Here is a 21,440-nt window from a genome sequence, read left to right on the forward strand (position 1 = left end):
CAAGCTAGAATTTACAGTAGAGGCTGACATAGCATCAGAGAATTACCAGTTAAAGTGGTGTTGAAAATGGACCCCAGGAGTCAGTTTCCTTTTCCAACAATGTAGTCTGCAGTCAGTTCCCTTTTCCAACAATGTAGTCTGCAGGCAGGAGGAAATGGCCTGCTATGTTGGCTAAGCCTAGTAACCATTTGTTTTTCTTTTTGTGAAAACTATTGAAATTCAGAATCTGAATGCCAGATGGTGTTATGTAAGATACAGTGGTATGATCCCTATACCTTTCTGCTGTGGCCTGTATTTCTGACAGCATTAGGAGAAGGCTAGCAAAGTAAACCTGAAGATGAGGAAAAGGCAAAGAGCATGAGTGTATAATCTACATGACTGTAGATTATAGAGAGGTGGGTTCCAGTTGACTCAAGTTGACTGGGGCATATGCAGCAACATATTCTCACGACTAGCCACATCCCCTCTGTCCCCCAACTAATTTGTCTGGCCCCAAAGAGATCAGAACATGACTCAGCGAACAAACTTAGAAGGAGAATTAGCAATCAAGGAGTAATATATCACACACGAAGAAGCCAGATATACATGGTCAGAGTCTGTGTCTATGTTATAGAGATGCCCATGATGAAACTTCTTTTTTTCTCTAGTGGCAGCACAGGCGTCAAAGCTGAGAGGAAGGTTCTCTGCAGATTCCAAAATGCTGGTGCGCGATGGGTTCAAGGAACAGACAACCAAATGCCTGCGCAAACCAAGAGCTCCCCAAGCCCGTCATCAAAAGTCCTGTAGAAAAGGCAGTAAGATCTGAAAGGGGTACAGTTTGCAGACTGCTAGGTGCTACACCCCCATCCCATGGCTCATCCCTCAGGCCTGGTGGGGGCGGTGGGAGGATATTTCCAGTCGACAAAGGAAGCCAGGACAAAAGGGAAAGACGCCTTTTCTGTAGCAAGACCCAAGTCAGCCTCATGGGCCTATGGGGTGCCCTCGGGAGTATGTCTCTAGGTGACCCCTGGGAGGAAAGGATGGGTGTGGAAGTGGCGGAGGATATACTCCTCTTTCTCTTTCACGATCTGGTCATTTCAAGATGAACATGAAGTGTCTCTCCAGAGTGACTGCAGGAGGTTGAAGTGATCATTCGGAACTCCTGGCTATTTATTGCATTAGGAAACAAAACCATTAAAGCATTTAAGACAGCCCTTTGGTGTCCCTGCCAAGGAAATGAAGTTGATTCACAACACGGGTTGCTCTGCAACCTTGGGTTCTGGTGGCAGCAGACCAGGTGTGCATCGTCCTGACCCCAGGTTTGGTCTGCCCACCCCAGGTGTGGTCTGCCCGCGGGCATGCGCATGCGCAAGGGCGGGGCAGGGGAGCGCTACTCCATGCCGCTGCGCAGGATCTGGTTGGCGGCGATCAGCATGACACTGATGATGAAGGCCATGGCGAAGGCGCAGATGAGGCTCTTCCGCACGCAGGTCTGCCGGTTCTGTTTCTGGGAATGCACTGGTGGAGGGGGTGGGTGAAGAGAAGAGAATGACCGCCATGAGACAAGTTGTACCTCTTTCTCCCTTAACAAGTCCAGAGACAGTTACCCCTCCAGTGAAGAGTACAAGCCTGTCCGCCCTTCCATCTTTCCTCCCTCCCTCCCTTTACACTGTTCAGTTCTGGTTTATGGAGAAGCTGGGGATTGAACCTGGGACCTGTGGTGCCTCGGGCACTAGAGTCTTTTGTGGATAACCATTATGCTAGCTCCTCAGCCTGAGCACAAGCATTTCAGGGAGCAACCCTGAATGTGACTGAGTGACTGAGCATCATGTCTCCTGACAGATGGTTTTGTTGAAAAAGAGACAGCAGGACCCAAACGCACTCACTTGTGCTACACCAGCATCACTAAGCCGAAGCTTAATCACGTTCCCTCCCTAGAATATAACATTTAAATGTTAAAAATATTTATTTTTACTAGGGAGTAGGGGGGAGAGAGAGAGAAAGAATGTTAGTTCTCAGGCATATGTGGTGCCAAGCCCAGGACGTCATGCATTAAAGCTTTGCATTTCACTGCTGAGCCATCTCTCAGGCACCCTCGCCCCCATCCTGAATCCAAGGGTCAGTACCTCATAGTCATTAGCCTGACAGACCCTTCCCTCCCACAAGGAAAGGCAGCCAGCCCTGCCTGAAACAATTCAGTCTTTTTTTCTTTTTTCTTTTAACCCTTTCCCCCCACTTCTGCCTATAAAAATAATATATTTATTCAGATCTTTGAACCACCTTTCTACCTGCAAAAGAATAATCTAGTTAATTAACTGTAAATTTACTTGGATGAATTAACCTAACATTATGAAATGGTAAAAGAAAGAAAGAATGAAAGAAAGAAAGAAAGAAAGAAAAAAAGAAAAATACAGGACTGGAGAATATAGTTTAGTCTTTCTAAAGTACCAAATCACATGCCTAGTGCCTCAGAGTTAGGTTCAGGCCCTGGTATATCCATAGCTGTGCAGTGCTCTGGTTCTTTCTCTGTATCTCAAAATAAATACATACCTCCCTAAGAAAAGATGATTTATTCCGGGTAAGGTATACAATTCCAGTTATTATTTTATTTGTATATCACAATGACTTTCTGAGTGTCACCAAAGACATCCTTTAAGTATTGTTCTGTCCATTTCTGCAGCCTGGCTCCCATTTCTGAGGCAGCTGAAGGAGCAAGGTTGAAAACAGGTCCAAATACTTCCCTACATGTTCCTGCTAGACTGGAAGCCACTTACCATTCATTCTTTGCTTTTCTGCTGGTAGAAATGAGTCTAAGTGACTTTTACATTTTTTTTCAGATATGAAGCATTAGCAACACTTACTCAGAAAGCATTAATTAGTGTTTTCTAATGTGAATTAGAGGGAAGCAGGGGTCCAGGCAGTGGCACTATTATAATGTGCAAGGATCAAACATTCAGTCCCCACCTGCAGGGGAGAAGCTTCACAAGTAGTGAAGCAGTGCTGCAGGTCTGCCCCCCCCCCCAGTTTCCTTATCTCCCCTCCCCTTTCAAAGTACCTTTGTCCTATCAGATAGGAAGGAAAGAAGGGAGAAAAGAAGGAAGGAAGGAAGGAAGGCTAATGACAGGAGAGGAAAGCCATGTTAAGATGTGCTGAGGAAAGATTTTTTTGTTTGTTTTTTCAGGCACTGTTTTCAGGTCAAGATACCTTTTCCTTCTCTTCATTTTGTCCTGCTCCCCTCCCTCCCCAGTCTCCGAAGTTCATCACTCCCTTCAAATTCATTAGCAGAACCAAGGCTTTGGAGCCAATGGAAACCACCCATGCCTGAGTTGTTCAGAGGACCAGCAGGAGCTATACTATCTGGGAGAGTGGCAGAAATGAAAATTCCTTTGCAGAATTACTGGATCCAAAGCTCTTGAGATTAGGAGTTTGTTTTGCTGCCTCTCCTCCTATTTTAAAATCAGTATTTCTGGGATTTTTAGGGTGAGGCCAAAGAATCTGATAGAACTTTTTCTCTTCCAGTGGGTGGGGGGATGGACTTGGGCCTCAGCATGCTAGTAAGGGCTACTTTTTCATTTAGAGCGAGGAAGGAAAAAATAAGAGTTTCCACAGGTGCCATGGTGCCTCTCAATGTGGAATTTGCTCTGGTGACTGATAGAGTTTACTGCTGGAGGTGGAAGGAGTGTGTGTGCTTGCACGCACATGTGTGTGTGTGTGTGTGTAGGGTAGAAGAAGACATTTCTTTAGATTCAGGTGTTGAGAAACCATGATAGAAGAGAATTTTCATATTACCTTCCATTTTGGAAAGGAGTCCCTTCTTCTAGATGCTATACTAGACCTTTGAAAATAATCAACAACCTAGGGGTATTTATTTTTTCTTTAAGCATGAAGGAAAATAGGCAAAAGAAAATGGTAGCACTCATATGTAGAGTCTTGGGAACTGAAACACATGAACTTGCAAGCAATAACCCAGAAGTAAATAAACTTTCTAAAACTGTGAGAACTGTGGTGGTATGCAGGGAGTCTGAGGGCACAGAATTTTTGGATGTAATCTTACAACCTATAAACCACTATTAATTACAAATAAAAAATAGCAAAAAGTTGAAAAATTGTGTGTCTCTGGAGTACCTAGGAAATGTTCAGTTTCGAGTGTTGCCCTTTTCATCTCTGCTCCCCATGCCCCACCCCATAGTGCATAGTGGTTTACCCAGATTACCTGGAAATAACAGGAAATAGTAAATTAGGAATGTTGCCAAAGGCCTCTAAGAAGGGTCCTCTAAGACCAGCCAGCTACACCTCACACACAGTCAGTGCCCACCAGGGTGCTCCCACCAATTCTGCTGATTATTTCTGTCTTGTTATCTTGAATTCTTCTTGGCTCCATTAATCTCCCCCCTCCTTTGGGTGACTGAAAAGATTTCGGCTGTTTTACTTGCTGATCCTGTTGAGGGAAAATTCAGGACACAGAGGGTCCTGGAGCGTACATTTTGTTTCCACTAGGTTTATACACATGGAACTGGGATGATCACTCAGAGTTTGCACAAGTAGAACAGAGATTCATTCATACCCTTTTGCACTGCATGAAGGGGAAGGAGTTTACTCCATTGGGCCAACAAAATGTGGTCCTGGTATGATGTAAGAAGAGATATAAAGGGGAAGGGATACAAAGTGGGGGAGTGTCTTGGGCCTTGAGTTTTCACCCTGGGATTTTAGGCCCAAGGACCTTCGGGAAATCCCCTGAGTCATTTTCTTAACTTTACTTTGCACATCTAATAAAGAATTTAGAAATCATACACTTGAACAGGTGTCCTTTGAAATTCTTTTCATTAGAGCAGCAATGAACCAAAAGGGGGTCCTCCTGACTCCACCAATCCATCAACAATCCTACCAAGGTCTTTCTCTTACCTGAAGGAATATTTCCTTGGTGCAAATGGGAAGACACCCCCCTCCCAGGAGTGGGGCATTTCTGATAAAGTGTCAGTCCCTGGGAAGTATGACAAAGGATGTAGTATTTGAGAAGACAAAATGAAGAGCAGTATGTGGAAGTAGTGTCCTCTGCTACTTTCTGAAAACTGGTTAATTTATTCTGAGCAGCCTTTCTGCATAAAAATGATTCTGAAGGCAATCATTTCCCCTTCCATCCTGAGGGCTGGCAAAGGCTTAAGGCAAAGAAAAAAAAATGTGTGATTGGGTTGAGGGAGAAAGTTTTTGCTGAAACCATTCTTTGTGAAGGACATTTAGAAAACAAGGTTACAGGCAACAGGATTATCCCCCAGGAGGGCCCTGCCATTCTGATCTGAAAATCCTTCAAAGCAGTAGGAAAGGAGAGATAAGGAACCAGACACTGCCTGGAGAGGTAATGGTTTGCACTTTAGATCATACAAATGGGAATCCAGACCAAGGGCCTGGGAAGGAAGAAAGCTCCCATCTCTCTGCTTCCTGACTTCAAAACAAAACTCAAGGCAACAAGGCTTGATAAGAATTGTTTTATGGGGAGTCAGGCGGTAGTGCAGTGGGTTAAGTGCAAGGACTGGCCTAAGGATTCTGGTTCCAGCCCCTGGCTTCCCACCTGCAGGGGAGCTGCTTCACAGGCAGTGAAGCAGGTCTGTAGGTATATATCTTTCTCTCCCCCCTCTGTCTTCCCCTCCTCTCTCCATTTCTAGAGAGACAGAGTCCTATCCAACAATTACGACATCAATAGCAACAACAATAATAACTACAACAATAAAACAACAAGGGCAACAAAAGGGAATAAATTTTTTTAAATGCTGTCTCTATAAAAAAAGATTTTACATCCAAGACTGAAGACAAGTAAGTGGTAGTGTCCAACAAAAAGGCCAGAGGTTGGAGCCATACCAGACTTGGAATCATGACTACCCACATCTTAGCTGTGTGGCCTTGGCCAAGCTGATGTCCTTAACTTTACTTCCTCATCTGTAAAATGGGGGCCAGCAGACCTACTTTATTGTAAGAATGAAGACAACATGGACAATTACTGTTTGTTAACATTTCTGTTTGTAAACAACATTGGAATATTGCTTGTGCCAATTTCCTTTTGGGAACCTTTACTTCAGTGGGCTGTGCAACACTATGTGCTTTAAGTATGTTCCTGCCAAATAATCTTCTCTGGGTGTGATCTTCAGCTGACAGGTGAGGGTCTGGAGTTCTGAGAAAGGGACCCACATTCACCTGGCCTTGGAAATGGAGTTTAATCCCAAGGTTCAAAACTTCACTATTGAGAGGAGTTAGGAAGATGGCGGACTGAGAAGTCGCTAACAGCAAGTGCTCTGATTGCATCATCGGCAACAGTAGGATTTTCTGCCTTTAGCAGGCCAGTCAATAAGGGGTGACACCAAAGAAGTGATTACAATTTAATTTGGGTTAAGAATTAGAGTAAAGGTGACACGGACTAGCGGGGCTCCAGAATTCCCAGGCGGCGCTGGGCAAGGCGAGTGCGCCGGGCATCGTCCTCAGCCCGCCAAGGAAGGCGGCTCCTCCGCCGGTTGCAGAGCGCGGCAGGCAGAGGACCTGGAGAGAGCACTTTAGCTCGGGGGCTTCCTCTTGGGAGTCTCCAGGGTCCACAACGACCCTGAGGGCGGATCCAAAGACTTCTTGAGTATAGCTCTCATTGGATCAAAGGACTTGGAGCTAGTTTTCATTTTTGCGAAATCCTTTAAAAAAGTCTGGAGGGGAGGGTTTCCCGGAAGATGGCGGACTGAGAAGCGGCTAGCCTTTGAGCTTCGGACACATCTCGTGTAAACAATAGGATTTTCTGCCTTTAGCAGGCCAGCCAATAAGGGGCCATAGCGGTGACGCCAAGGAGGTGTCTATAACTTATTTGGGTTAAGAATTAGAGTAGGGGAAAAAAATTCTTTTTTCTTCCTTTTAATTTTCAAGCATACATCATCCTTCCCACGGCCCCTCCACCCCCATAAGCAGTGCCTGGGACCAGCTACTAGCAGGATACCCCATACCACCAAACAGGGTGGTTTTTTTTTTTTTTTTTTTTTTAATTCACTGATACACATTTGGGAAGTTCCTCACACTGCTCTTTAATTACAACTCTTCTTCTTATATTCTCCCTTTTCTCTCTCTTATCTCTCTCTATCTCTCTCTCTTTTTTTTTTAATCTTGTCATACACTTCTTTCTTCTTTGCCTTTCTGAATTTGTGAATTACTTTGGGGAAGAAATCTGACCCAGAGTGGACTCTCTATGTGTCTAACTCTGCTCTAGTTCCCTTTACACTCTTGTTACCCCTAGAATATACACTGGATAGTAGATTTGCATAACTGTCTATTCTTGCTATCCTCTCTTTCTTTTCTCTTTCTTCACTGGGATTTGGTTACTATTTTTTCACGGACTGGAGAAATTGTTTGCCTAACTGGTAACAATTAAACTCCTTCAATACTTACTTCAGTTGCTACTGTAATTCCGGAGGTTGGTGAGTGCAATTGTCATAAAGGTATTTAGTACAGTGTTACTTGTGCTCAAAACACAACAACTGAGAAACAACAGAGCATAAAAAAGAGAGAAACACATAAAAAAATGGGTAGATTAAAAACAAATAAAACTGCTACCCCAATGAATGAAGACAAGAGCCCAGAAGAAACTACAAATCAGTCAGAAGTAACCATAGATAAGAAAAGTATGCAAGCAATAATAAACTTATTAATCACAGAAATGAAAACAACATTGGAGGAAAGGAATGGCAGTATTAGGGAAACAACAGTTGAGACCCCCAAGGAAAATACAGATTATCTTGAGACAATTAGAGAACTGAAAGCTGAAATAGCTGTAATGAAGAAAGAAGCTGAGGCAAGGGAAAGCAGACTAACAGAAGCAGAAAACAGAATTAGTCAGACAGAGGATGAGTTAGAGAAAACGAAGAAAGAGGTGAAAGAGCTTAAAAAGAGATTGAGAGACACTGAAAACAACAACAGAGACATATGGGATGATCTCAAAAGAAGTAACATTCGTATAATTGGCCTGCCAGAGGAAGAAAGAGAGGAAGGGGAAGCAAACATTCTAGAGGAAATAATACAAGAAAATTTCCCAGACCTGAATAACAGAAAGGATATCAAGGTTCAAGAGGCCCAGAGAGTACTAAACAGAATCAACCCAGACCTGAAGACACCAAGACACATCATAGTCACAATGAGAAGAAGTAAGGATAAAGAAAGGATCCTAAAGGCTGCAAAAGATAAACAAAAAGTCACATACAGGGGAAAACCCATAAGACTATCTGCAGATTTCTCAACTCAAACTCTAAAAGCCAAAAGGGAGTGGCAAGATATCTATCGAGCCCTGAATGAAAAAGGGTTTCAACCAAGGATAATATATCCTGCAAGACTTTCATTCAAGCTAGATTGAGGGATCAAAACCTTCTTAGACAAACAACAGTTAAAGGAGGCAACTATCACCAAGCCAGCCCTGAAAGAGGTACTAAAAGACCTCTTATAAACAAGAACATCACTATAATACTTGCAATATATCAGAGTAAACAAATTGTTTTTTAGAACAATGGCACATTAAATCCATAATATCAATAAATGTCAATAGCTTAAACTCACCCACCAAAAGGCACAGGGTGGGGGGATGGATCAGAAAACATAACCCAACCATATGCTGCTTGCAAGAATCCCATCTGTCACAACAAGATAAACACAGACATAAAGTGAAAGGATGGAAAACTATCATACAGGCTAACAGTCCACAAAAAAGGGCAGGAACAGCCATTCTCATCTCAGACACGATAGATTTTAAATTAAATAAAGTAATAAAAGATAGGCAAGGACATTACATAATGATTAGAGGATCAATCAGCCAAGAACAATTATTAACAATCTATGCACCCAACGAGGGACCATCTAAATACATTAAGCATCTACTGAAAGAATTTCAAAAATACATCAATAGTAATACAATAATAGGGGGAGACTTCAATACCCCACTCTCACACTTAGACAGATCAACAAAGCAGAGAACCAATAAAGATACAAGAGAATTGAATGAAGAGATTGACAGACTAGACCTCTTGGACATTTTCAGACTCCTCCACCCCAAAAAACTGGAATACACCTTCTTTTCAAATCCACATAACACATACTCAAGGATAGACCACATGTTAGGCCACAAAGACAGCATCAATAAATTCAAGAGCATTGAAATCATCCCAAGTATCTTCTCAGACCACAGTGGAGTAAAACTAACTTTTAACAACAAACGGAAAATTATTAAAAGACATAGAATTTGGAAACTAAACAACATGCTCCTTAAGAACCACTGGGTCAGAGACTCACTCAAGCAGGAAATTCAAATGTTCCTGGAAACTAATGAAAATGAAGACACAACCTATCAAAATATTTGGGACACAGCGAAAGCAGTACTGAGAGGGAAACTTATACAATCACATATTAAACACCAAGAAGAAGCCCAAATGAACGACCTTACTACACACCTCATGGACTTAGAGGAAGAGGAACAAAGGAACCCTAAAGCAACCAGAAGGACAGAAATCACTAAAGTTAGAGCAAATAAACAACATTGAAAATAAAAGAACCATACAAAAGATCAATGAAGCCAAATGTTGGTTCTTTGAAAGATTAAACAAAATTGACAAACCCCTAGCCAGACTCACCAAACAAAAAAGAGAGAAGACTCAAATTAATAGAATTGTAAACGATGCAGGAGATATCACAACTGACACCACAGAAATCCAGAGAATTCTGCGAAACTTCTATAAAGAACTATATGCCACCAAGCTAGAGAATCTGGAAGAAATGGAACAATTCCTAGAAACCTATGCACTTCCAAAACTGAACCAAGAAGAACTACAAAATCTAAATGCACCAATCACAGACAAAGAAATTGAAACCGTTATTAAGAATCTCCCCAACAACAAAAGTCTGGGACCAGATGGCTTCACAAACGAATTCTACAAAACTTTCAGGAAACAGTTAATACCCATACTTCTTAAGCTATTCCATAAGATTGAAGAAACAGGAATACTCCCTTCCACCTTTTATGAAGCCAACATCACCCTGATACCAAAAGCTGATAGGGACAGAACAAAAAAGGAAAACTACAGACCAATATCTCTGATGAACATAGAAGCTAAAATATTAAACAAGATCTTGGCCAACAGGATACAGCAACACATTAAAAAGATTGTTCATCATGACCAAGTGGGATTCATCCCAGGAATGCAAGGCTGGTTCAACATCCGTAAATCAATCAATGTCATTCATCACATCAATAAAAGCAAAGCCAAAAACCACATGATTATCTCAATAGATGCAGAGAAAGCCTTTGACAAATCCAATACCCATTCATGCTCAAAACTCTACAAAAAATTGGAATAGATGGGAAATTCCTCAAGATAGTGGAGTCTATATATAGCAAACCTACAGCCAACATCATACTCAATGGACAGAAGCTGAAAACATTCCCCCTCAGATCGGGGACTAGACAGGGCTGTCCACTGTCACCGTTACTCTTCAACATAGTATTGGAAGTTCTTGCCATAGCAATCAGGCAAGAGAAAGAAATCAAAGGGATACAGATTGGAAGGGAAGAAGTCAAGCTCTCACTATTTGCAGATGATATGATAGTATACATAGAAAGACCTAAGGAATCCAGTAGAAAATTACTGGAAGTTTTTAGGCAATATAGCAAGGTATCAGGCTACAAAATCAATGTACAAAAATCAGTGGCATTTCCTTATGCAAACACTAAATCTGAAGAAGAAGACATCCAGAAATCACTCCCATTTACTGTTTCAGCAAAATCAATCAAATACCTAGGAATAAAGTTGACCAAAGAAGTGAAAGACTTGTATACTGAAAACTATGAGTCGCTCGCTACTCAAGGAGATAGAAACTGATACCAAGAAATGGAAAGATATCCCATGCTCATGGATTGGAAGAATAAATATCATCAAAATGAATATTCTCCCCAGAGCCATATACAAATTTAATGCAATCAAAGTTCCACCAGGCTTCTTTAAGAGAATAGAACAAACACTACAATCATTTATCCGGAACCTGAAAACACCTAGAATTGCCAAAACCATCTTAAGGAAAAGAAACAGAAATGGAGGCATCACACTCCCAGACCTTAAACTATAAAGCCATCATCATCAAAACAGCATGGTACTGGAACAAAAATAGGCACACAGACCAGTGGAACAGAATTGAAAGCCCAGAAGTAAATCCCAACACCTATGGGCATCTAATCTTTGATAAGGGGGCCCAAAGGATTAAATGGAAAAAGGAGGCTCTCTTCAATAAATGGTGCTGGGAAACCTGGGTTGAAACATGCAGAAGAATGAAATTGAACCACTTTATCTCACCAGAAACAAAAATCAACTGCAAATGGATCAAAGACCTAGATGTCAGACCAGAAACAATCAAATACTTAGAGGGAAACATTGGTAAAACACTTTCCCACATACACCTCAAGGACATCTTTGATGAATCAAACCCAATTGCAAGGAAGACCAAAGCAGAAACAAACCAATGGGACTACATCAAATTGAAAAGCTTCTGCACATCCAAAGAAACTATTAAACAAACAGAGAGACCCCTCACAGAATGGGAGAAGATCTTCACATGCCAGACATCAGACAAGAAACTAATCACCAAAATATATAAAGAGCTCAGCAAACTTAGCCGCAAAAAAGCAAATGACCCCATCCAAAAATGGGCAGAGGAAATGAACAAAACATTCACCACAGAGGAGATCCAAAAGGCTAACAAACATTTGAAAAACTGCTCTAGGTCACTGATTGTCAGAGAAATGCAAATTAAGACAACACTAAGATACCACCTCAGTCCTGTAAGAATGGCATACATCAAAAAGGACAGCAGCAACAAATGCTGGAGAGGATGTGGGGACAGAGGAACCCTTTTACATTGCTCGTGGGAATGTAAATTGGTACAGCCTCTGTGGAGAGCAGTCTGGAAAACTCTCAGAAGGCTAGACATGGACCTTCCATATGACCCAATAATTCCTCTCCTGGGGTTATACTCCAAGGACTCCATAACACCCAACCAAAAAGAGGTGTGTACTCCTATGTTCATAGCAGCACAATTCATAATAGCTAAAACCTGGAAGCAACCCAGATGCCCAACACCAGATGAGTGGCTGAGAAAGCTGTGGTATATATACACAATGGAATACTATGCAGCTATCAAGAACAATGAACCCACCTTCTCTGACCCATCTTGGACAGAGCTAGAAGGAATTATGTTAAGTGAACTAAGTCAGAAAGATAAAGATGAGTATGGGATGATCCCACTCATCAACAGAAGCTGACTTAGAAGATCTGAAAGGGAAACTAAAAGCAGGACCTGATCAAATTGTAAGTAGGGCACCAAAGTAAAAACCCAGTGGTGAGGGGTAGACATGTAGCTTCCTGGGCCAGTGGGGGGTGGGAGTGGGTGGGAGGGATGGGTCACAGTCCTTTGGTGGTGGGAATGGTGTTTATGTACACTCCTAGCAAAATGTAGACATATAAATCAGTAGTTAATTAATATGAGAGGTGGAAATCAATTGTATGTCTCAAAGTTTCTCAAAAGACAAACTGAATCTTTTTAATATATAGGCTGTGTATTTGATATGCGGACTCTCTCAAAAGCCTAGACCAAGTAGATTAGAAGCTTCCAATAGCACAGCTATATACAATATACTGGGTACTGTACAGCAAACCATAACAATGGGACTTTTCAAAGTTAACTCAATTAACAAATAATGTGATGACAATATTAACTATTGATTGTCTTTTTGAACCCTATGACAGCAGGAACCTCACATCTCCACTATAGAGCCCCTACTTCCCCCAGTCCTGGAACCCTTGGATAGGGCCCACTTTCCCGTATGCATCTCCTAATCCAAACCAAATAATATTGCATCCGCCAATCACAACCTAACCAAAGCAACGATTGCCACCTCAACATGCTTCACCTCAGACTGTATCCAGAGACTTCACATGTGGAATGACAACCCTTCAGCTTCATTACTCGGGTGAGACCTTTCCTTTAATAGTACACTCTAATTTCATCTCAGGTAGTTCACTTTCTAACAAAGTCCCATAAGCTAGATATACACCAGTTTCTGTGAGAGAGAGCTTATGTGCACACGTATCCATAAACTACTGCAAAATATATACCTGAAAGCAGGATTACACTAGAGTTTCCAGTGAGTACCTCCCTAATCCATGATTGCTCAACAAATTGTTTGGCTTCATATGTTAACTCTCTTTTCAACCACCAGGTTCCAGATGCCACCAGGATGCTGGCTAGGCTTCCCTGGATTGAAGACCCCACCAATGTGCCCTGGAGCTCAGCTTCCCCAGAGAGACACCCTACTAGGGAAAGAGAGAGTCAGACTGGGGGTATGGACCGACCAGTCAACGCCCATGTTCAGTGGGGAAGCAATTACAGAAGCCAGACCTTCTACCTTCTGCAACCCTCAACGACCCTGGGTCCATGCTCCCAGAGGGCTAGAGAATGGGAAAGCTATAATGGGAGGGGGTGGGTTATGGGGATTGGGTGGTGGGAATTGTGTGGAGTTGTACCCCTCCTACCTTATGCTTTTGTTCACTAATCCTTTCTTAAATAAAAAATTAAGAAAAAAACTTCACTATTAATTTTCTTCATAATTAATTAGATAATTAATTAATTTTATTGCTACCAGGTGCTCAGTGCTGGTACTATGAATCTGCCACTCTGGTGGTCATTTTTTTTCTCTCTTTCTTTCTTCCTTTTCTTGTTCCTTCTTTTTTTCCTTTCTACTTTATTGCATAGGACAAAAAAATTGAGAAGTGTGGGAGAGAGAGAAAGAGAGAGATATCTGCAGACCTGCTTCACCACTCATGAAACAACCTTCTTGCACTGGGGAGTATGAACTTGAATATAAGTCCTTGTGTATGGTAATATGCACAGTTCCTTGGTCACTCCATCTGTCTATTTATTGCCTCTAGGGTTATCACTGGGCCTTGGTGCCTGCACTAGGAATCTACTGCTCCTGGAGGCCGTTTTTCCTATTTTGTTGCCCTTGTTCTAGTTGTTATAGATGTTGTTGTTGGATAGGACAGAGAGAAATCGATAGAGATAGGGAAGATGGAAAGGGGGAGAGAAAAACACCTGCATACCTGCTTCACTGCTTGTGAAGGGAGCTCCCTGCAGGTGGGGGGCCTGGGGCTCGAACCTGTATTCCTATGCAGGTCCCTGTGCTTTGCACCAAGTGCACTTAACCCACCCAGTTCCTCTCTCTTAGTTTTTAAACATATATTTCCTTCTCCTCTTCTTATTGTTGTTGTTTTGAAAGCAATGGAAAGGCAGATCAAGCACTTCAGTGGCATATTCAGTACTGGGACTGGATCCACTGCCTTTGGTGTTTCAGACATGTAAATTTTGTGCACTGCCACTGTGTACCTCCCAAATCTTCTTCCTTAAGCATTTGGTTATTTTATAAGTGAAAAGAGACTAGAGCACTGTTCCTGCATCTGCTGTGTGGGGATGAAGCTCGGGTTCTCATGAAGGCAAGTTCTGCCACCTCCCTCGCCACCTTTCTCTTTAAAACTAATTTATTTGTAATTAAATTAATTAATTACACTAAGAGATAAGTGGGGAGAGAAGAGGGAGATAGTACCTGCAGTACTGCTTCACTGCTCATAAAGCCTCCCCTCCCAACCCTGGGGGTGAGAACTTGAGCCTTGTGCATTGTAGCATGTTCTCCTGACCAGGTGCACCATTGTTCAGATCCAGTCACCTCTCTTTTTGACTTTTGTTTAGCAGTGATAGATTCGGCAGTAGAATGAGCACAACCTGGCACTAATTAATATATTTGTTGATAATGATTTAAGCCTTGAATTTCTCTGCATCCCAGCTGCTTTCTCTTTAAAAGGAACAAGTGATTAGATTTTACTAATCTCAACAACTATTTCAAAAGTGAAAACAGGTTATGTCCAGGCAGAAATGGTTATAAAAAGGCAAGGCTATATATAGACTCTTGAGGAATTTCCTCTCTATTCCTATTAGAGAATGTTCCATCCTCTGAAGGGAAGCTGGACAACATACTCTATCTACCACCTGAGGAAGATGGGTCCTGATATTGGGGCAACTTGGAATGTTCCTACTGATGACCACAGAATGTGAGCTCAGATCTACAGAGATGCAGCAATCACATAGGCTCCTAAGCTGAATATGGGCCCCAGATCAGATCAAATCAATGGGGTTTACAGTCAACAATATTTATACACCTTTCCCATGTTTGGGAGCTACTTTCTTCCCTGATCCAGCTTTCTGCTCCTTTTTCCAGCCATGACATCATCTCCCCATACAGTAACTAGGATCCACCTGCATATCAGATATCAGGCTCAGAGAAAAAAAACTAGTATAGTCATGGGCCCTTTGGAATATAACTAAAATATGCCTACTAGCTATTTACAAAATAGAGATTCCCCTCCCATAACTCTTTATCTGCACTATTCCAGCCTTTAGGTTCATGATTACTCAACAAATTGTTTGGCTTTATATATTCTCTTTTCAGCCACCAGGTTTCAGATGCTACCATGATACCAGCCAGACTTCCCTGGACAGACAACCCCACCAATGTGTCCTGGAGCTCTGATTCCCCAGAACCCCAACCCACTAGGGAAAGAGAGAGACAGGCTGAGAGTATGGATCAACCTGTCAATGGCCATGTTCATCAGGGAAGCAATTACAGAAGGCAGACCTTCCACCTTCTGCACCCCATAATGATCCTGGGCCCATACTCCCAGAGAGTTAAAGAATAGGAGAGCCATTGGGGGGGGTGGGATACGAATTTCTGGTAGTGGGAATTGTGTGGAGTTGTACCCCTCTTATCCTATAGTTTTGTCAGTGTTTCCTTTTTATAAATAAATAAATAAATAAATAAGAGATTAAAAAGCAAAAAAAAAAAAAAAAAGAAAGAAAGAAAAAGAAAAAGGCTAGGCTTCCTTCTTATGGAGGGTTGGAAAAAAAGGGATCCTTACGCTGGTCCTTGCGCTTCACCATGTGCACTTAACCTGCTGCACCACTGCCTGGCTCCCTCTCTTCTTTCTTTATGTCTTATCTCAACTTGTCTGTTGACATAAAAAATAAACAAATAAAACAATAACAAACATTACTGAAAGCAGCTCATGTGACTGTCATGATATAACAGAGCTGCTAGATTTGGGAACTATTTCAACTGTCACATTCCAGGCACAACAATGTGAGTCTGTGAAATTAGATATTTCCATTGCCTAAAGTGGAACTAATGAAGAGCTTTTGGAAGAGTAGTTTCTAAACATTAGTGGTATCAGAAGCAACCAGGCACCCAAGTAAACTCTGGAGGTAGAGGAGGAAGGTGTCATTTCTAAGGGAACAGGATTGAGGCTTCTGTTAAGAAAAAGAGGGGCTACATGATGATGAAATGGATTCAACTGATGAAGGGTATGGTATGTAGGTACATGGGAACATAAACAAATGTACTCATGTGACAACTATCTTGCAAAGCATTATTTCCCCCAATAAAGTTATAGAAAAAAAAACCATCAGGAGTTACTCTGCCAGGCAGGTGGGTCTGGAAACTGATTCCTTTTCCACCATAAAATCATCTATGGCAGGGGATAGGCGGGTGTGGGGAAGCTACATGAATAGTGAAGCAGTGTAGTTGTCTCTTTCTCTTCCCCTGCCCATACCCTCTCAATTTCTTTCTGTCTCTATGAAAATAAAATGTTAAAGGGATGAAAATAGTGGTTGGGAATGGCTTATTTATAGTGCAGGCATTGAGCTCCAACAGTAACCCTGACAGAAAAAACAAACAAGCACACAAAAAATACCACCTAGACTTTCTGATCCTACTAGTTTGAAGGTTCTACACTCTCTGAGTGGTGATAGTGGCAAAGTGAGTTCCACAGTCCTTCCCATAACAAAACTCATCTAGTGGAACTGTCAAAACAGAGCTCCCTGTTTCCCACTGGAACAATCATGCTGGCTGGGTGAGAATCCACACTCCTGCCTGCCTGGTCCAGGTCTGTTAGAATGGAGATGAATCTTGAGAAAGATAATCCTGTCACCCTAGTGAGAAAGACACCCTACCCAAGAATGAAATAACTCAGAGGAAAGGAGAGGGAGCTCTCCATATATATGGAGAGAGAGAGAGAGGAGAGAGAGGAGAGAGGAGGAGAGTGAGAGGAAGAGAGGGAGAGAGAGAGAGAGAGAGAGAGAGAGAGAGGAGAGAGAGAGATCCAGGGAGGGGGGAGGTATTTGGAGAGTGTTATTTGAGTTTTTTGGGTCCAGGTTAGAAGAAGGTTGCCTTATTATCTTTGTTTATTATGTGAGCAGAGTTATTTTGGTTGAATTTCTATTATTTGAAACCAGAAGATATATACAATGGAGTACTATGAAAGATACTTTGAAAGATACTACTTAGATACTAAGAAAGAAGTTAACCTTCTATACTTCATCTTGGCCAGAGCTTGAAGGGATTATGTTAAGTGAGATAAACCAGAAAGAGAAGGATGAATATGGTATTATCCCACCCATGGGCAGAATTTGAGAAACCAGAACATAAAAGGGAAACATAAAGTAGAACTTGAGCTCCATTGGTGTGTTGTACCAAAGCAGAGGACTCTGGGGAAGGAGGGAAGGAAGGAGGTTGGAGGGGGTTGGGATCCTGATGATTGATGGTGGAAAAGGGTCAGTCTGGGAGTGATAGTATTTCTGCAGACACCTATCATGGTGATATGAGAAATTTTACCCATATGTCAAGCCTGGGGCCCCCTTTACTGAGTAAAGCTTTGGTGCTATGGCATCCTTCTTTTTGTCTCTCTATCTCTGTGTCTATCTCTCCATCTACAAAAGTTTCCCTACAGTGGTGAAGCTTAAGGAAGGAAGGAAAGAAGGAAGGAAGGAAGGAAGGAAGGAAGGAAGAAAACTTCCATCCTTGTCATTTGATTCTGGTCTACCCTCCAAAGATACAAAGGTCCACAGTGTCTTCAGGTGAAAAATAACAATAAGAGACTAGAGATAACTCACCCAACAGAGCACACACTTTATTATGTACAAGGAACTAGGTGTGAGCCCTGGGAACACCTGCATTGGTGTCATATTCCAAGCCATGGATAAGTGCTGTGGTGTCTCTCCTATCTCTGTCTCTCTTCCTCTGTCTCTTATCAAAAACAACAAAAAGAGGTCTTCCAGAAGCAGTAAAATCATGCATTATTGGAGGAGCCCCAGCTATATCTTTGCTGAAAAACAACAACAAATAAGAGTAAGAATAAATTGAGGGATATGAACTAGCTGGTTTTCTCTCATTATTTAGGGGGTAGGGGTGACTCTGCAGCATCATGCAGATGAAATTTTCTTGTTCCAGGCAGTTTTTTTAAATTCCCAATAGAGATAGAGAGGGCAAGAGGCATGGAGAGAAGGAAAGACACCACAGCATTGCTTCACTGTTCCTGGAGCTTCCCTTGGGGCTGTGCATGGTGCTTCCAGATGGTGCTTTCTACAGTGTGAGATTTATCTCCTAGCCCTAGTTTTCTTTTTGTTTGCTTGTTTTACCTGCTTAAGATAATGTTAGCATTGAACTATTATCTCACATATTATCTCAACTAAACCTCATAACCATCACACAAGGCTGGTCATTATGTGAACCCAAAGCTTGAACTTGGATGGCAAAGCAGCACACTAGCCAAGTGAGCTATTCTACCAGACCACATTGCCCAGTCTTTGCACTGGACTGATAAGGAAAATCAGGCTTAGGGAGGTTTGAAGTAACTGCTCAAAGTAGGCCAACCAGTCCACACAAGGCTGGGAACAGAACCCAAACTTTAGCTGAGAGATCCACCTGGATTACTGGCCTATCTCCTTTTGACTTTGGCTTCTCTTGTCTAGGAACCTGAGGTGGGTGGTGCAGAGTGGCTCTGCTGAGTCTTTCACAGCAAATACTTTTCTCTACTTGATGGTTTCTGCCTTCCTTTCTTCATGTGTGCTGTCTGGATCTCTAGACAGATCTGACAGTTGGTATTCCATTTGGGGACAACACTTGGGCATGTGTCTCAAAAAGGCTGTCACACAGATCTTTCAGTGCTTCTACTCAACTTCCAAAATAATATGACTTTGCTAGGGATGGAGTGGAAATCAAGGAAGATGGAGGAAGGGCCTTTCTGTGAGGAGACTTCAAAATGCCTAAGCCTGACTGAGTCACTCCAGGTGACAGATGAAGAGGCCAAAGCCAAGTGTTAGGGGGACCTTACTCAAATCCTTACTCACAGGGTCAGAGAGATAGCTCACTGAGTGAGGCCTTATCAAGCCCTAGCACCATGTGGAGGATACTATAACACTGGAGGAAGCTCTGCTGTGGTGATGTCTTTCTGTGTCTCTCTCTGCATGAAAAAGTAGCATGAAACAGTGACATTTCACATGTGTAAGGCTCCAGGTTCTTACACACAAACAACACACATACAGGCATGCTTGCATGTGCATGTACAAATACACACACAGACAAAAATCTTTACTCATGATTATGGATAAAGTAACCAGTCACTGAGTCTGCTACTTCATCTGCATTTCAGGGGGCTCAGAGCACCTCTCTTGTCACATGCCAGTATTTTACAAGTGACCAGCTCCCAGAAGCCACAAAAGAACTCTATCACAACTGTTTGCATCCAGCAAACAGTTATTGAAGGCAAGTACCACCAAGCTAAATATACAGCTCAATTTGTTATAAAACACTTATTAAGGATCAGGTGATGGCTCAAATGTAAGACCTCTCATTTTCAGAGAAGCCAGTGTCTGGAGCCAAATAATAAAAGATGAATTTTTCTCTCAGTGTCATCAAGTTTAAGTTCTGCAAAAACAAAATATCAGTTCAACAAGTGGTTGAACTGCAACAAATAATCTTTTTTAAAAGACTAATTCTGGGCAAGCAAAATATCTCATTTGGATAGTTGCTGTGCCATGTGTGCAACCATCCCTGCATTGAAAGATGCTTTGGTGTTATCTCTCGAGCTCTCTCTGTCTAAATAAAGGAGAATCAGTGATGTAAAAAATGATGCTGCAGTCAGTTTCCCACTGCATCATGTCCAGGCCTTCCCATACTCCAGGCACCTGCTGTGGGTTCCTTTAACCCAGTCAGTTTCTTCCTTGCTCAGAGACTTTTACTTTTGGGAGGCAAAGATCTGCTGTACATTTAGGCTTTTATTCTTCATTGATTCCTTCCTTGGAAACCAAGTAGAAATTCTAAATGTCAAGGATCCCTGGTATTACAGTAAATGAATCAGCACAGGTACAAAGCTACTGTAACAAAGCTCAACTGGGAGCAGAAGGAAGTGTTCTGTGTGGGGAAAGGCAGGGGGCAGAGGTGGCCTTAGTGGAAATCTTGTGTCTGGGGAAATGCCCTGCCACCCCCTTCTCTCTCATTAGTCACTTTGGATTATAAAAATTGAGAGGGGGGGAAGGACAAGGTGGAAGAGGAGGAGAGGAAAAGGGAAACTATCTTGTTAGATGCTGACTGGAGATGGTGGAGGTCAACAGGTGGGTGGGGATACTAGGTGCTAGTAAGGGCATGCTTAGACATGCCACTTTGGCCCAAGGCAGGAAGACAGGAACAAGAAGACAGGTTGGAGAATAAGAGAGACCCAGAGAGCTGGAGGCTGAAAGAAGGTAAGGATTTGCAATCAATGCAGCTGTGTTAGAAGAAGAGAGAAGTTTAAAGTACTATACACTCCCATTTATAGGTAGCAGATACAGGATAAAATGTGGAAGGGTCAGCATCAGAGTGTCACACAGACTTTTCCAGTCTTAGGGCTTGAAACCTGGCCTTTGTGCATGGTAAGGTATGCACTGTATGGGGTATGCAACCACTCGGCTCTAAATTTCACTTCTTATGAGGGAGGGTGAATAAAACACTGTTCCATCATCCATGGAATTTAACTTACTTGCTTTTGCTGCTGTCATGTGGTACCAGGGATAGAATTCAGAATTCTACTCATGCAAGCACAATTCTGCCAGTGAGCCACTTCCTAGTCTGAGACTGGAAAAATCATAAGTCTGAACAAAAACCAGTGAGTTTACATTTGGGACAAATAGCACTTTTGAGGCAGGGCTACCAAGCAGCAGTAGCAGGTGTGTTTCTCCCTCCCATGTCAACTAGGAATAACAAAGGAGATCATCTGGAATCACAACAAGGACTAGAACAACATCAGGAACCCACCAAATCACTGGTGATTGCAAACAGTTGTGGTTCATGGACAGAGAGGAGCCTAGGAGAGATTGAGCACCTGGCAACAGTCTGGCAGTTTACCAGTTGAGGCACCACCTCTAGTCTGTTTTTAACAATTAAAAGACTGCTGAAAGGAGGAGAGGACTCCCCTAAGATTCACCAAATGCAACTAGGAGTCTCAATTTGCTACTGCCCTCAGAAGCTGGAGCAGTGGGGGGGGGGAGGCCCT

The 21,440-nt window shown here is 42.3% G+C and overlaps 1 protein-coding gene across 3 annotated transcripts in view; it reads right to left on the minus strand.

The window, feature by feature from the left end:
• Positions 1-496: 496 nt before the first annotated feature.
• Positions 497-21,440, minus strand: part of CALN1 (calneuron 1) — a 692,151-nt gene continuing 671,207 nt past the window's right edge. For all 3 annotated transcript variants that reach the window (XM_007523654.3, XM_007523655.3, XM_007523656.3), the window contains one exon: positions 497-1,497. In XM_007523654.3, coding sequence (XP_007523716.1) covers positions 1,370-1,497 — 128 coding nt within the window. In that variant the 3' untranslated portion in view covers positions 497-1,369. The remainder of the gene's footprint in view (positions 1,498-21,440) is intronic.

The sequence above is a fragment of the Erinaceus europaeus genome, chromosome 15 (assembly GCF_950295315.1).
Source record: "Erinaceus europaeus chromosome 15, mEriEur2.1, whole genome shotgun sequence".
NCBI classification, from domain to species: domain Eukaryota; kingdom Metazoa; phylum Chordata; class Mammalia; order Eulipotyphla; family Erinaceidae; genus Erinaceus; species Erinaceus europaeus.